The following is a 15,721-nucleotide window of genomic DNA, read 5'->3' as shown; positions in this document are numbered from 1 at the left end:
AAACAGGCCCTTTTGCGCCGGACTTGACTGGCTGACGTCTAATGAACAACAGACACTGTATGTACCAAGGGTGCCGTTGCAGTTCAGACCACGGCGCTTCGTCCAGGATAATTCGTCTCTCGCAGCCGCAGACCCAACAGGTTCATTTACATTGGTCGGTGAACAACATACACGAGATGCGGCTGGCAATCACAGTGTCCACGTCTCGAAGCAGCATCACCAGCACATATCGACATAAACAAGAACACTGGCCAGAGAATGAATGCCTGCTCCCTGCCTACCTCGTCGCGAAGACCTGCATGCACGGCCGGCCAGGCGTGGAGAAATCATTCGGAAGATGCAGAAAAAAGGTGGACGAACAAAAGAAAAGGAAGAGGAGCAAAAGTAGCGGTGCGGCGTGCAGGGATCATTCCTGTTCCCTGCAACCCTGATCGTCAACTGCCGCCAAGGGTCGGCGGTCGTCGCCGACGGTTGGATTCAGACAGAGAAGCTGAGAACAGACTCGCGCCGAACTAACTAGCTCACGGGCAGCAGAATCAGGATGGGCAAGCTAGGCAATCAAAATAACGGCACCAGAAGGACGACCACGCCCGACCACGAGGCCTTGTAATCTTGTTGCGGCCCTTCTCCCATTATTTTGCCCATCCTGCTCTATTTGTAGCCTGTCTGTGTCTCTCCGGTTTCCGAATCTCTGTCTGGTACACGCCAGCTCGGTGGCACAGGCACAGTGGCACTCTCGTTGCTCGTCCTACGCCTTTCCCGCACATCCTTCTCTATCCTCTCTCCGAGATCTCTCATATATGACTTGACAAAAGTCTCAATACCATCACTCCACCCCTGCAAGCGCAGCGCAACCGCATCTTCTGGAGGCGCACCCCCCCATGATTCCTCTTCCACCCCCAGCCCAATTATGTCATGCATCATGGCGTCGATGGTATCCTGGACCCTCTTGTAATTTTGATACCCGTCGTCTCCACCACCTCGGACAAGACCTTAAGTGTATGCTACCCTACCCACGTTCGCTCACCGTCGCATCTTCTTGTCTCTGCTGCACTGTGGTGTCTAGCCAAATATATAGGACAACCTCGATGCTGTTTGGGGCCACAGAGGTTCGCGCTTGCTGCCTGACCGACCAGCTCATTGCTCCAGCATGCAGCTTTGGGTCCAAGTCCTTTCCTTCATATACTGTCCTTACCACCATCCCCTTCTCGCACTAACTCTCTGAGTTGCTTCTCTTCTGTTCCAACTTTTCAGATTGTACGCTATCACGCGCTACTTCATGGCAACGAGAGTCAGAATGAGTTCCTCATCGTCGTCGCGCAAGTCGCGCAGAACGACTAGCATCTCGAACGTCATGTACACCAACGCCGTCTACTTCCCCAACGAACGGATCTACCAAGGGGATACGCCTGGCGCGATGAACTACGGGTGTATCAACCACGTGTATTACGCCTTTGCAAACGTGTCGCCGGACGGCGGTGTCTTTGTGAGTCTCTCAAAATTCAGCTCGCATCACGACCGGGCTGACCAGCGGACTGTAGCTCAGCGACGAGTGGGCCGATGCCCGCGCACCAGTCGATGGCGTGCAAGGCGGTCTAGGATCTCTAATGCACCTAAAGCAGAAGCATCCGCACTTGCAGGTTGTCTTATCCATCGGCGGCGGTAGTTCAGCAGCAGTCTTCCCCTCGGTCGCCGCGAATACGTTGTACAGAGACAACTTTGCTCGGTCTGCGAGAGGTTTGGTGGACGCATCTGGCTTGGACGGCATCGATAGTAAGTTCTGCCTATTTCTGCAGTATGGGAGGCGAAGCTCACCACTCCTCGCCAGTCGTCTGGGAGTATCCTTGCGATCCCCAACAAGGCCACCACTTTCTCGCCTTGATAGCAGCCGTTCGCCTTCATATGCCGGAAAGCCACTACCTCCTCACCGCCGCTTTGCCAGCAGGGAGGGCGGTCCTTCAGTACATCGACTTGCGACGGACGGCCGACTACCTCGACTTCATCAACATGATGGCTTACGACTTTTCAGGCTCGTGGACACATCGGAGTGGCCACCACGCTCAACTCTACGCACTGAGCAAGGATGAGAGCTCGGGAGCCTCGGCGGTGCAGTATCTCGTCTCTCAGGGGTTTCCCTCGCAGAAGATCCTCCTCGGCATCCCTCTCTACGGACGCAGCTTCCTGCACGCCGCCGGACCGGGACAGAAGTTCAAGGGGGTTGGCGGGGACAACGGCACGTTCGACTACAACCAGCTGCCGCGCCGCGGGACGAAGGAGGTGTTGGACAAGAAGCACATTGCAGCTCAATGCGTGGGGGCCGACGGCGGTTTCGTGACGTACGACAACCCCGACACGGTAAAGATGAAGGCGGCTTTCTGCAAATCAAAGAGCTTGGGGGTAATGTGCCTGACCGTAAACTGCAATAAAGGTTACAAAGTCGCTGACAGCATTCGACAGGGGCTCTTTTACTGGAGCGGACCATTAGATGCCAAGGACAGCTCCCGCAGTCTCATCGCGACTGGTTTCAGGGCTCTGCACAGCTCCTGATCGGGGAGACGTTATCATCTGAGAGTGGCGATCCTACCCTGGATATGACGCCCTCGAACGACGGTCTTTTTTTTTTCCTGCTCTGTATTTCATCTGCATCTCTCCAGCAACAGCAACAGTTCTGCCGACAGACATGCGCATCGGCAATCATCGGCCTGGCGGGCCGAAGCTTCTACGGACGGACGACGAAATCTGCATTTGCATGGCGTATGAAAGGGACCAGCAGCAGCATCTGGCGAAGGCGATTTGGCGTTCATTGTCCGAATTTGGCGGCTTTTTTCTTCTGCATCTTTTGACGTTTCCATTTTTCTTCAATCACGATCGTCCTTGTTCTATTTCTATTTCATGTTTTGTTTTTCTGGATTCCCCAGCATTTTCCCCGGGTGGCACGAATGATGCTTTCTTTTTTCTCTTTTACGAGGGTGCGGAGGCGGGGACGGGGAGGGGGACCGAAAGGAAGAGGAGGAGGATACCAAAAAAAGAATCTCGGACGGCTGATGAGATCCCGCATGGACGCACGAAGATTGGAACAAGGGGCGGTGTAGCGGAAACATTGTTTTGGGCATGGCATCATTGGACCGACTGGCTTACTGCTGTCTGTCTGTCTCTCTGTGTATGTGTGTGTCTGTGTATTTCAAAATGGTCGAAAGCTCGGGGAAACAATTGTCTTTGATCATGACTCACAATATAGAACGGGAGGGAGCGGGGGATTGGCTGCGGCGGGGGGAGGGGCGTTATTTTGGATTTTTGTCCCGTTGGGCGCTTTGTAGACCGCCCTTTTTCTCAATATATTGCCTCGAAAGAGAGAGGCGGTTTCTCGTTGAACATTCTATCTTGGGTTTCACAATTTGACTGCCTGTCTCTGCGGTTCCTCCATCGTGAGATTTTATTTTTTGTGTGGTGGGTGATTGGGGCGGGAACACACAGCACTGCACTGCACCACAGTTGGGTGTGGGGTTCTATTGTGGCATGTCCAGTGTCACAGTGGTGTGTGGTGCTGTGCTGCTGGGTAAAGTGAGGTAACCCACGCAGATCCCGCGGAGCTGTAGCTAGAGGAGGGGCAGACAGGCAGGCTGGGACAGAGGCCTGGGTGGTACGGTGGTGGGGGGGTTAAAGGTAGACGGGCTGGGCTCGGAGTAAGCTCCGGGATACGGGGGCGGTTCGATTTGGTGGGTGATTAACATAGACATACAATTTGAGGGGTGGTGGTGGTGGTTGCTGATGATGATGATCACTTGGAATCGGTGTCGGGTGGTTGGTACTGTACTGCAAGCCGACCTTGATTTTGCTCTTGTGCTTTGGCTGGGCGTCAAATGGGATGGAAGATGAGTGGGTGTGAAATGTACGGATTTGGCATTGCGATTGTGTATGTGTCTTTTTTTGGAAGAGAAAGAGACAGAGACACTGTTTGGCATGGGATTGTAAATGTTTGTTTGGGGGACAATGCGGTTGTTTTTGCCCTGTCACGAGTGTGCGGTGGTGTGGTGTGGTGTGGTGGGTTGGGTGTAGATCGGCCCTGCAGTTGGGGATTTTAGGGGAGGTGATTCCTTGTTTTTTTCCTGGTACGGGATCTGGTTAGGCAGGCAGGCGGATGGGTTTACACTGGAGTCAGGGCCTTGCATTGTGTTTCTTTGGGGGCGGTAAAAACGGTGATGGGCCATGTACAGCTGAACAAGGTATGCCGATGCGCACGCCAGGTTGATCTTTCCCTGGGGTGTGGTGTGTGTGTGTGTGTGTGTGTGTGTGTGTGTGTGTGTGTTGTTCCGGCTTGGTGTGATTCAGTTCAGTCGGGATTTTGGAATGGGTGTTGGATGTATTGCATGTCGATCGGGGATGGGGGGACTGATTGGGCTGGGGGTCGAGGATGGGGGTGTGAGGTTTGTTCCGCTTGCTGGGGTTACATTTTGGGGTGTTATTGTTGATTATGTCCATGCGATTCAATGTGTTTGCGGATGGAATGGGGGTTGTGGTTCACTTTGTGATTTCGAGTGGGTGTGATGGTGGTAGTGGTGTTGGCTGTTTTGAGGGCGTATTGGATGGGTTGTCACCACAGGCTAGAGCATGATGATGGTGTGCGGCGCACGTGGGAGCATGTCACGGGAACGATAGTCTGGAAAAGGTTGGCTGTCGGTGAATGATGGGTGAGTTGATTACATTACCTGAGGTGAGATGAGGTGAGATGATCCGGGGGGTTGCGGTGAAGGACCTTCCGTCCGGTTCTCTGGAGAGCATTCTAGACTCATGCGGGTACGACGACGACGATGACGATGCCAGGGCCTTTCCCATGTCGGTGTGTTTGGCATCCGCTTCTTAGACTGGATTGCGAAAGCAAAAGCAAGTAATGAGGCCGGCTAGTCTTCCATGTTAGTGCCTTCTTCCGCCTCACATTTCGCCCGGTCCTGCGGGAGGATCAGGGGACGGAGCGGGTTTGAGGCCCCAATATAGAACCCGCACTGGAGGAGACGACGCCGTACTATTTTTTTGAGGCGGTCGTCTTTTGCTCCTCCGAGGCCATCGAGCGGCGCTAGGGCCGCGGTTTGGGCGGCCTACGCCGTTTAGCACTGGGGACCGGAGGGCAGACAATGACTCGGGTTGCGCGTCGGGCGTGCTCCCACGTGGCGGGCGGGCCGCTTGGGCCGTTTCTGGCAGCGATGTGTTTGTTCGCGATTGCGACGGCGTCGCTCGGATTTTGGGGGTTTGTCGGAGGAGGGGAGGTGAAGAATGCGGTGTGTTGGGAGCGGTGGTCGGCCGGCGGCCGATGTTGTCGTGCTCGGGGTGGGGATGCCGATGTGCGGGCTGTTCGAGTGGACGTGGAGAGGTGACATGACTCGGCTATCGGATTTTGGAGGGGGGTACGGATACGATGCGATGACACGGAGGGGTAAAATTATGTCATTGGTGCTTGTTGAAGAATGCTTATTTGGATGTTGACTTGGTGTACGTAAGATGGGTTAAATCGTTAGGCAGGTGCTTGTTGGTGGTCGATAGGTGAAGGAAGGTATTAGACAGGGTATGCTACAGGGGGCAGGGGTTGGTGTTGTTGGTGGGTGGGTTTGTCTGTTGAAGAATCAAGGCGGGTGGCGGGGACTGAGGGCGCATGTGCTGTAAGCTCACATGTGAGGATTGACAGGACCTGGGACCGCGGTGCTGACTGTGTTCTTACGTTCTCCGCGGGAAGTTGGTGATCGGAGGGTCGGATCGGGGCGATGACGGTCACCGGCTGGGAGAGACTGATGTTTGCAACATGAGGATGAATGACTTGGCGGCAATTATTTTGTGACGAGTCGTGAAGAGACGGTCAGAAGGCACCTCGAGTAGATAGATGGATGGGTCTGGGCCGGAATCATCGGGTGAGAATGATGCGATGCGGTCGACCGGCTGACGAGTCGTGAACCTAGATGGCTTGTCGTTCGTGTTCCGGCCATCGGCAGTGGCCCGAGTCAACTGGTGGTAAGTTCGGGTCGAGCGTGATGGTGTCCATCTGCCGTCCGATGATGAAGGAATTGGTTGGTTCGTGCCCAGCTGCCACGGCACTCCTGCAAACTATCGAGCGTTATGCGCTGGTCCGGTGTTTTGGATGGTGTTCGAAAGGTCGGGGTATCCAGGCGAGACGAGAACTGATGGAAGGTTAGCTTATCTGATGGAATTGATTACTGAGTAAGTTGGGGGTGGGAGGGAAAGGTGTTGCGATTCGTGCTGTGTGGTGTCGTCGTGCTGCAATATGTTAGTCGTTAGTCTGCATGAGGCAGGCTGGTTCGTATGATGGCGAATGAGGTGCTATCGTGCTATAGTGGAGGATAAATAGTCTGGCCTTAGTTCAATGGTCCTGGTGTCAGCTGCTTGGCGAGGCGAAGTTGGAGGTTCGTGGTTGTAGGTAGTTTGAGGGTCAAGTGGCAAAGTCGATATATTTTGGCTGTCATTGCTGTTGGTGGTGACGGCATGTCGATGATGCTCTTGCCATTTCGCTGACGCCTACAGGATTATCACCTGCCTCCTTGGGATTCTCGTACCCATCTGGAAAGGGCCTACCTTGCAGGAACTTCACAAACTGATACCAGAGCTAAACGGAAGAAGGAGCCAAAGAACCTCATCACTTTTGATAGTTCAATTGAGACTCGTAAGCGCGATGTTACACGAAGAAGTCGCCGGTTGCGATTGATTGGATCATGTACCCGATGTGTCGCGCTTCGGGCAAGGTCATTTCTCAATTCACTGGGTAAGAATACTGAGATATGACGACCACCATGTTGAGGGGTCGTTGAGTGGTGGTCAACCTGACGGTCCTAATTGGATTGTTGTGGACTGTGCGAACGCGAATGTCGTGCCTCTCTGTAGGTATTCGGCCGTCTCTAGCAAAGGACCGTGTCGCCTAGGATCATGCCCTGCAAAGAAGAACTGAATCCATGTGAGCGTGATTGACCTGCCATGGACTGAAAGCGCCAATGACCCCTGAGCTGCGACCACAACGCAATCTCGCATCATCCCAACGACGATGCGCATGCACGATGGAGAATTGTCTGCAAGACGTCGTCCTAAGGTTGTTTCGATGAATCCAATCTTCCCCAGACTTTCGAGGTGGGACGATCCGAAAAAAGAAGCACCGGAGCCGGCTTCGAGAAGCTCGTAGGGCGTCCGGCACGACTGCCGATTGGCCAGGCGGGTCCTGTCGCAGAATCCCTGCATCCCGTCTTGACACGTGACGACATCGAGACACGGAGCTCCTTCCAACCTGGCTTCAGGGATTCCGTCAGCTGCAACGATCCGCAATCCTCTGAGCGCAAGAACGCCGTGCAAACCCGCCAGCTCTGCTCATCGTCTCCGCCACCATGAACGGGACTTCAATCGCCGACAAAACATCACTCGATGCAGGTGAACTCCCCAATTGACGGCCCCTGCCAGACTGCAATCTCACCCTCAAGACAGCCGACTACGACCCCATCGACCACCTGAACCACCTCTTCGCGCACCCCTCGACAGTCACCACCATCGGCCGCGTCTCCGACACGCTGCAAGTCCACAAGAATGATCTTGCCGTCGAAATCTCCGAGCTCGAGGTCGCCCAGGCCTACGGGCCCGACTCCAGCCTCGAGCGCATGCAGTCCGCCCAGGCCGAGCTAGCCCAGCTCTTCCGCAAGATTGAGACGGTGCGGTCGCGCGCCATCCAGACCGAGCAGAACATCACCTCCATGACGGCCGACATCAAGCGACTTGACGGCACGAAGCGGAACCTCACCCTCAGCATGACGGCTCTGAAACGGCTTCAGATGCTGACGACCGCATACGAGCAACTCCGCGGCCTGGCCAAGACGAGACAATACAGAGAATGCGCGAGTCTCCTGCAGGCTGTGCTGCAGCTTATGAAGCACTTCAACAGCTACAGGAGTATCGAGCAGATTGCCACCCTCAGCAGAGGCGTCTCGGAACTGCAGCGGGAGCTGCTGGAACAGGTCTGCGAGGACTTTGAGATCGCATTCGCCAAGGGGGAGGTCGCTCAGCGGAGGGGCACCCTGGTCGAGGCTTGCTTGGTGATGGATGCCTTGGGTGACATGGCGCGGTCGCGGTTGATGAACTGGTACGTCAACACGGAGCTGCGCGAGTACCGCCAAGTGTTCAGGGGCAACGACGAAGCCGGAAACCTCGACAACATTGGTCGGCGATACGCGTGGTTCAAGCGCATGCTGAAGACGCACGAGGAGGAGCACGCTGTGATATTCCCGCCCCACTGGCGCGCAAACGAGATGCTCGCCATGGCCTTCTGCGACGGAACGAGAGACGACTTCAAGGGGATCCTCGAGAGGAGCATGCGGAGGACAGATGGCCAGAAGATTGACGTCAACCTGCTGCTCAGCTGCCTCCAAGAGACACTAGACTTTGAACAAGGGTTGGAGAAGCGCTTTGCCGGCGATCCAAGAGCCAGTATCGATACGCTCAGCTCGGCTGATGACAGGGCGTCGAACTTCCACGGCTCCATCTCTGCTGCCTTCGAACCTTACTTGAGCTTGTGGGTTGAATCTCAAGACAAGCAGCTTGCAGTCATGATACCGAAATATCGCACTGTACCCCTTATTCCTGAAGACGAAGAGTTCTCTCTGCAAGCTGTCATGGCGTCTGCGATTGAGCTCTTCCACTTCTATAGGCTAACCTTGTCGCAATGCGCCAAGCTATCAACGAGTGACAGGTTGCTTGACTTGGCCAAGACTCTGGCAAAATACCTGGACGAGTATGCGCAGCAAGTTCTCTTACACATTCTGCAAAGGGCGGGTCCTCAGGGGCCACCAATCCAAGACGTCATTCTTGTTCTAAACACTGCCGACTTTTGGTCAACAAACACAACACAGTTGGAGGAGAGCATCAAGAAGCGCATCGACAACAACCTAGCCGACAATGTCGACTTTTCATCCCAGGCCGACGCTTTCCTTGGCGTCGCCAGTGCTGCCGTCTTGACGCTTGTCCGCAACGTCGAGATTGCCTGCGAGGGCGCCTGGCGCGAGATGAGAAACACCAACTGGAGCACCATGGAGAGTGTGGGCGATCAAAGTTCATATGTTGGTGAGCTGCTGTCATCAGTGAACGGAAAGACTGAAGAGATTCTGGCCATCGTGGAGAAGGGGCAGTACGCGAGAGCGTTCTGCGACAACCTGGTCGACCACCTCGTTACCGCCTACATTAGCAACATTGTCCAATGCCGGCCTGTTTCCGAGGTTGGCGCTGAACAGGTGAGAACATTGCCTTCAACACCAGTATTCGTTACTAACACATGCTAGATGCTCCTCGACAAGTACGTTTTGACCAAAGCGTTCGAGAACCTCTTGTCGTTCCACAACAAGGACACCGGACCGCACACCGCGCCAGCAGGCTACGTCAAACGCGTCAACCAGACTATGAACCGCATCGACCCACTGCTCAAGACTCTCCAAGTCCGCCCGTCGCCCCCAGAAGGTCTGGTGCAGGCCTACCTCATCCACATCGGCGACCGCTCCGACACCAACTTCAAAAAGATCCTCGAGCTCAAGGGCGTGCGCAAGGGAGACCAGGGCCACCTGGTCGAGCTCTTCGCCATGCACCGCGAGGGCAACCTCAGCGACAAGCTCGTCGCGCAGAGCCCGCTGCTCACGCCGCTCATGGCGACGACGGGGCTCGGCAGCTCGGGGCTGGGCGTCATTGGCGGCGCCGGGGCGGGTGCGAGCGCGCTGGGGCTGACGAGCGCTGCGGGCAGCAGCGTCATACCCGGGCTGCAGACCAAGTTCGACGCGACGTCGCTGGGCGAGAAGTTGCTCAGCGCGACGAGGGATCTGGGTCAGGGCGCGGGCGGGCCGGCGACGATGAATGAGAACTTGAAGAACTTTGGCAAGTTCTTTAGGAGGGATATCGGCGGGTTCGGGGCGAGGTTTGGGAAGAGAGATGGGAGTGCTGATGATGCGCAGCGGTGATGATGTGTTCAAGGTGTTGGGGTTTGAATATAGAACGAATAGATGGGTATTCGCGGCGCCTGCTCGTGGTGCATTCGTGAAGATGTTTTCAGGCTCCCTTTGAATTTGCTTATAAAACCAGTGGTTGATTATTTCTGGACTACGGCCGACGGATTGAAATCTTGGAGCTTTTCGAGCAAGATGAATAGAAGGCCATGGTTTCGTTTGCTGGCGAGTCCTGCTGCTGCTGCTGCTGCTGCTGGCTTTCCTGGGTTTGTTGGGCTATCTTCAATGGAACTCGTCTAGTCTCTGTCGTCGGTGTAGTTGTATTGTTGCGAATGACCCGTAGAAAATGACCGGGAATAGGCACTGATGGCTGTGGCTAAGACTGAGGATCTCGGATGAAGTGTTGTGGTGAGGTTGCGGCTGGTTGTGCCATGAACAAGCGTTGGTTAAGACCAGTTGCATTGGAGCCAAGGCAATCAGCGCATTGGGTTTTTGCTATCTTGTTTGTTGGTATCGATGCTTGGGGGGCTTATATACGTTTTGGGTTGATGCCTGAATGTAGGAAGGGGTCCGGCATGAGTAGCTACTGGGAGTCTTGACGACGGAATGGTTGTAGGTTGCCACTCGAGCGGCGCTGTTCACCCTCGCGATTTTCGTGTTAGCCAATATTATTTAAGAAAGCGCTGCTCATTGAAATCATAGGTCTCCCCAATGATGCCGGGCGAGTCGTGTCTGACATCATGAAACTCACAGTCAGGTACTTAATACCGAAATCTGAGCAAATAACGAATGCCACCTTGTAATAACGGCATTTCCGTAGATGTAGCACCTTCGTCCCCTGGGACGAGCATGAATACTTCGGCGTCACTGAAGCTGGACTAAGACAACATGAAGTCAACGCAACTGAGCCCCTCAAGCAGAAATTCGGCTATGTGATTATGCATAGCTTCAGAATCAAACACTTGACGCCAAGTCTTCAGTCGTGATAGGAAATGACGGCTATGGGTTCGATACGTTGCATTGTTTCTTGGCCCTTCTTTTGCAAGTTTGGCTTGCGAGGTCCAATATATATAGTCCGGACAGTGCTTGGTGCAAGAAACAGGATGGGTATCACTGTGCCCTCCGTATGAGGAGCATGTGAAGTCATTTAAGGAGACTGGTTATGAGAGTTCTTGGACTTTTCAACAGTAAATTCAACCGCTTCAAGGCAAGAATATTGCATGTATCCTGATGAGAAACGGGTTATATCGCTATCCCATCGATCTCATCTTCACATGTTGATAATATCATCGTGGTTTGTTTTTGTCATATCTCGTCATTGCGGCTAATAATTCCCGTCGCAAAGGTATCCGGTCTCAGTCCTAATGCAAGAGGTCGGTGCCCCTCCGTTGTGTTGGTGATCGAAACGTCTATGTCCAAATGTTTATAGAAAGGAATGATCGTAGATGGATACGGCTACTACGCAGTCCTACTATTTGGCGGAAGTACTGACCGTCTCACGGAAATTGCAAGAGATTTATAGTAAGGCTATTATATTAACCCTCAAGCGTATTCTAACAAACGCTAGGCAAGAAGAAGTGTGGTAGAGCTACTGTCTTGACTCAGGATTATCTGCATGAGACCGGCGACCCTGAGGGAAGCCTCTCTTTCATCCACTCACTCAGACTCGTCTTCCATCTCTCATCTTCTCGGCCAGCCACAACGGCCTCCACGTTTGGCGTGTCAGTGTGCTTTCTTCCGTCAAACAGCGCATCAATCTCTTCAAGGGTCTTTCCCAGGACCTCTACCCAGTACCACCAGATGAAGGCGAAAAAGAGCACGTTCCATCCACCGTTCATGATATACACCCAGTAACCTACGGCGTCGATGGCAATGGGATAGGCGAAGTTACCGGCAATGCCAACAGCGCAGATGATGAAGCTGAACATGCTCATGCCCTTGGCCCTGATACGGAAGTATAGCATTTGAGCCGGCATCAGAAAGAGAATGGGGATCCATCCGAATGCATACGATATCGAGAACAGAAATACTGCGAAAACCGTCGCCCAGATTCCGGGGGTATATGTGGTGTCGCCGTAGAACTTGGTCAGGACGCCTAGCAAGATGAGGGCAACGGTCACTCCCGCCGTGCTGATGAGTGCGGCGGACTTTGCCCCCTTCTTATCCGTGTAGTAGCTTCCGCAAATTGATACGACCAGAGATGCGCCATTCAGCCCAACATTCTGTGTGCTCGTCAGAATCTCCAGTCAATGACTTTTGGGTTGTGCGGCACCTACCACGAGCAGCTGGGTCCCTTCGTCACTGACGCCTGCGTGGCTCAACATCTTGCCCACATTGTACATGAAAACGATGTTGCCCGTCAGCATGGATATCAGCGCGCACGATGCTGTAATAATTAGTCTCTTCCTCGCCCCGCGGTTGCGGACTGCCTCCTTGCAGGTCATCGGATCCCGTTCGTACCCAATCGTCTCGCAAATTTGTCGGAACTGCAGCCGGACCAGCTCATCCGCCGTGTCTCCTCCGGCATTCACCTGCGCAAGAACCATTATCGCATCGTAGGCGCGTCCCTGATCGACCAGCCAGCGCGGACTCTCCGGCAGCCACGGCAGCAAGGATATGCAGAGCAGCCCCCACGCCCCTTGCACCAGACTCGGCAGCCTCCACGCCCAGCTGCTGCTGATCTTGAAGGATCCGTACGTCACGCCCGCGGCGGTCAGAGCGCCGATGTAGAAGCAGTCGTCGAAGAGGGCGAGGCCCCACGCGCGCTGGTCCCATGGGAGCGTCTCGGCGAGGTACGCGGAGCCGGATATTACGGAGGCGGTGGTACCGAAGCCGATGATGACTCGGGCGGTGCAGAACATGGCGATGTGCTGTGAGCTCGCTTGCAATATGGCTGCGAAGACTGTGATCATGGCAGACCAAAATAGTCCGAACCGTCGGCTGTAAGTATCTGTCACCCATCCCCAGCAAAGACACTCCGCCCAGTTAGCCTTCGTAGTCTTAAGAATCTAAGTCTCCATACACGAGAGCCGAGACAAATATGTTCTCATCTTGTTGTCTTTGCAGGCTGAGGTCGACTTACAGATAAGCACCCTCCGATGTAATTAGTGGCGATATTCAACGAGCGAGTGGCGGTGGTCAGCTTGAAATAGTCGCTATACTGCGGCAGGATATTCATGCCGCCCATCATCGCCCCGTCGTAACCTTGCATCTACTTAAATGTCAGAGCATTGCGACAGATAAGCATCGTGTGGTGTTCTCACAGCAGCTGTGACCAACACGCAGGCCAGCAGCAGGTATGTCATTCCCGGCTTCGATTTCGGTTGCCATGTCGGCGCCTGGAAAGGGAGAATGCTTCCTTTCACGAAAAACTGGCGGAACGGCAGCGGCATGCCTCTGACGGCAACGCACGAGATGATGTCTGATTATGCTGGTGGCCGGGGCATGCTACTTTAGGAAGCTTGCCTATCTCAGAGTTGATCGCGTTTGTCTAAAACCATCATGCGAGAGGCGGACCGATTGTGCGAATGTATGTATAGTTCTGGAAGCGGCATGACTCGTCGTCGGGATTTTGACTTCGTGAGTCCCCTCACCATGGAACCTTGAGCTTGCGACAACGAAGATGAGATTGAAACAAAAAGGAACACCACAAAGGCCCCGTCGAAAGTTTACATCGGTATTCATCTTCCAAAAACGGGATGGCCTCGACCGAGATTAGCAGAACATCCGGAAATAGCGCTGGCAACCAGATAACGGAGTCGTAATTCCGCCTAGTTAGTATCCCGAATGACACCTTTGAGATCCTTCCCAGATTTTGACTTCAGGTCGAGGCTCCGAATAGACGCCATTTAGACTTTGTTGCCGTCTCCCCCCATTGGAGGATGCTGGCAGCCCCGGCTGAGTGACAGCTTCAAGAATTTGTAAAAGAGGGGAAATCAGGGAATCCCCAGGCTTTCTAGGGCGGAAGATGGTGAAGGAGCATTCTCATCGATTCCTTCCAGAACGTGATTGCCGATTCCCTTGTGAAGTTGGATTTTGGTCCTCTCAAGCAGACCGAAAGCGAGATAGTGAGCATACGCGCATGCAACATGCAAGGCTGTATCTCCATACAATAAATACGTGGTCTTGAAGACATTCAAGCTTCCAGAAGTCAACATTGTAAGGCCGTCAAGATTAAATCGGCTTTAGCTTGAAATGGCAATTTTCCTTCCGAAATTCTTCGCTCTCAAATTTCAGCTTTCGTCCTCTGAACGAAGTCTTGCGCCCATCCATTCACCACGTTCTCCGAGGTATACCTCGACTTTCAACAGCTGACAATGACTAGAGGCGGTAGATACATCGAGTTTATGGTCGGCGAATGCGTCTTGTACCGCAAGACGTTGGCAAGGCACGTCAGCTCGACAACGCCATCGGGAGCATGTTCACCACTTTCGCAATTGTGTTTATGTCTCTTATCCTATGGAGGGGGAAGAGCTTATATGGGCTTTTTACATGACCGTCTCGCGAAACGGCACCAACCAAGCCACAGGCATGATCGATCGTCACTTTGCGGGGATTACATTCGTAGTGATCTCTTTAGCAAAGTTGTTTTAAAAGGAATATCATTGCAAATGACGTCGTGTCTTTTCGGATTGAGGATCTTGGTCAACAATACATTCAATGTAACCTTAGCGGTTTTTCTCATCTGTCGCGACCCTGCTAGCCGCTCGTCTATCAGAATTTCCCTTAATTGCTGTCACTGCGGGATTGTACCGTCGTGTACACAGCCAAGTTGCAAGGCAAGGCCTTCCCTTAGGTTAAGAGCCCGTCGTCTTCCGATATGTCACATGCTCCAAATCAAGCATCTAGACGTGGAGTTTAAATCGATCATCATGATTATCCTTGGGTTGGCTTAGAGTCAAGAGTTTCTCGTCATCCCAGCTTTTAGGTACCAGGCAGTCGAGTTTTGGGCTGAAGCAAGCCTGATGTCATATACTTAAATGGGCGACTCCGACTCTATGAAACATAGGAAACAAACAAATGTACATCGGGAAGGCGTGCACTGATAAATGCTCCGTGGACTTTATATACTCTGGAATGTTGCAGCGGGACTCCTCCGAGGGGGCGGTCACCGCATCTCAAGTAGTGCGGCAATAGCCCTTGTGTCTATCCGTCATTTTGTTGGTTGTATTCAATGTTTTTGGACGTAATACTATTATTTACAACGAGTTTGCGTGATTTCATGTATCTTACTTCTGCCGCACAACTACCATAAGCTTGACCTTGCCCAATCGCTGGAGAGAACAGACTCAGCACGCTTCAATCGGATCATCCGACGACTAGAATGGTTTGTCGGTAGAGGATTATCAGGGCGGGCTCTGCTGGTACGTGGCTTTATACCAACAGATCTCCCGGGACAGTTGGCTCAGGAAAGTAGCATGAGATCGATTGCTTCCGGTCAGTTCATCGTACACGCCCTAGTCAACAGCCTTTGCAATTGAAGCGTGTCTCATGCTACCGCTGTGCGTCTACAAATGGTTATTGACATGTGGAGCAGGCAAGAGCGGTCAAACAGCCGTGAAGCTCGTAGCCATACGGCCTGAGAGGTCAATATGCGGCGCGCTCCAAGGAGAATTCCTTGGCAGAGGATGTCCAAAGTTACCTGAGTTCGAAAACAAACAAAAGTACATTTCTGCCAAGAAATTCGTGGTAATCACAAATAAAGGCGAAGTCCTCTGTTATCATCATTCCGAGGTCTTCCCTTATTGGAACACGACAAC

General features: G+C 53.4%; 3 protein-coding genes across 3 annotated transcripts; 2 read left to right on the top strand and 1 right to left on the bottom strand.

The window, feature by feature from the left end:
• Positions 1-1,297: 1,297 nt before the first annotated feature.
• Positions 1,298-2,547, top strand: chiB1 (Endochitinase B1; the record flags this gene model as incomplete). The annotated part of the gene is made up of 4 exons (XM_032030987.1): positions 1,298-1,486; positions 1,542-1,773; positions 1,829-2,397; positions 2,458-2,547. The coding sequence occupies 4 exons, from the start codon at positions 1,298-1,300 to the stop codon at positions 2,545-2,547; spliced, it is 1,080 nt and encodes a 359-aa protein (XP_031889795.1).
• A 4,826-nt stretch (positions 2,548-7,373) lies between these two features.
• Positions 7,374-9,977, top strand: vps53 (Vacuolar protein sorting-associated protein 53; the record flags this gene model as incomplete). The annotated part of the gene is made up of 3 exons (XM_032030986.1): positions 7,374-7,416; positions 7,471-9,263; positions 9,312-9,977. 3 exons carry the CDS (start codon positions 7,374-7,376, stop codon positions 9,975-9,977), a joined length of 2,502 nt encoding a protein of 833 aa, XP_031889794.1.
• A 1,592-nt stretch (positions 9,978-11,569) lies between these two features.
• Positions 11,570-13,354, bottom strand: CGGC5_v012157 (Lactose permease; the record flags this gene model as incomplete). Its single annotated transcript, XM_032030985.2, has 4 exons — positions 11,570-12,184; positions 12,239-12,970; positions 13,045-13,173; positions 13,226-13,354. 4 exons carry the CDS (start codon positions 13,352-13,354, stop codon positions 11,570-11,572), a joined length of 1,605 nt encoding a protein of 534 aa, XP_031889797.2.
• Positions 13,355-15,721: the final 2,367 nt, after the last annotated feature.

Source organism: Colletotrichum fructicola (assembly GCF_000319635.2).
Source record: "Colletotrichum fructicola Nara gc5 chromosome Unknown KSG_Nara_v1_contig07, whole genome shotgun sequence".
NCBI lineage: Eukaryota > Fungi > Ascomycota > Sordariomycetes > Glomerellales > Glomerellaceae > Colletotrichum > Colletotrichum fructicola.
Note: the sequence above shows the minus strand (reverse complement) of the source record. Positions and strands in the feature narration are given on the sequence as shown.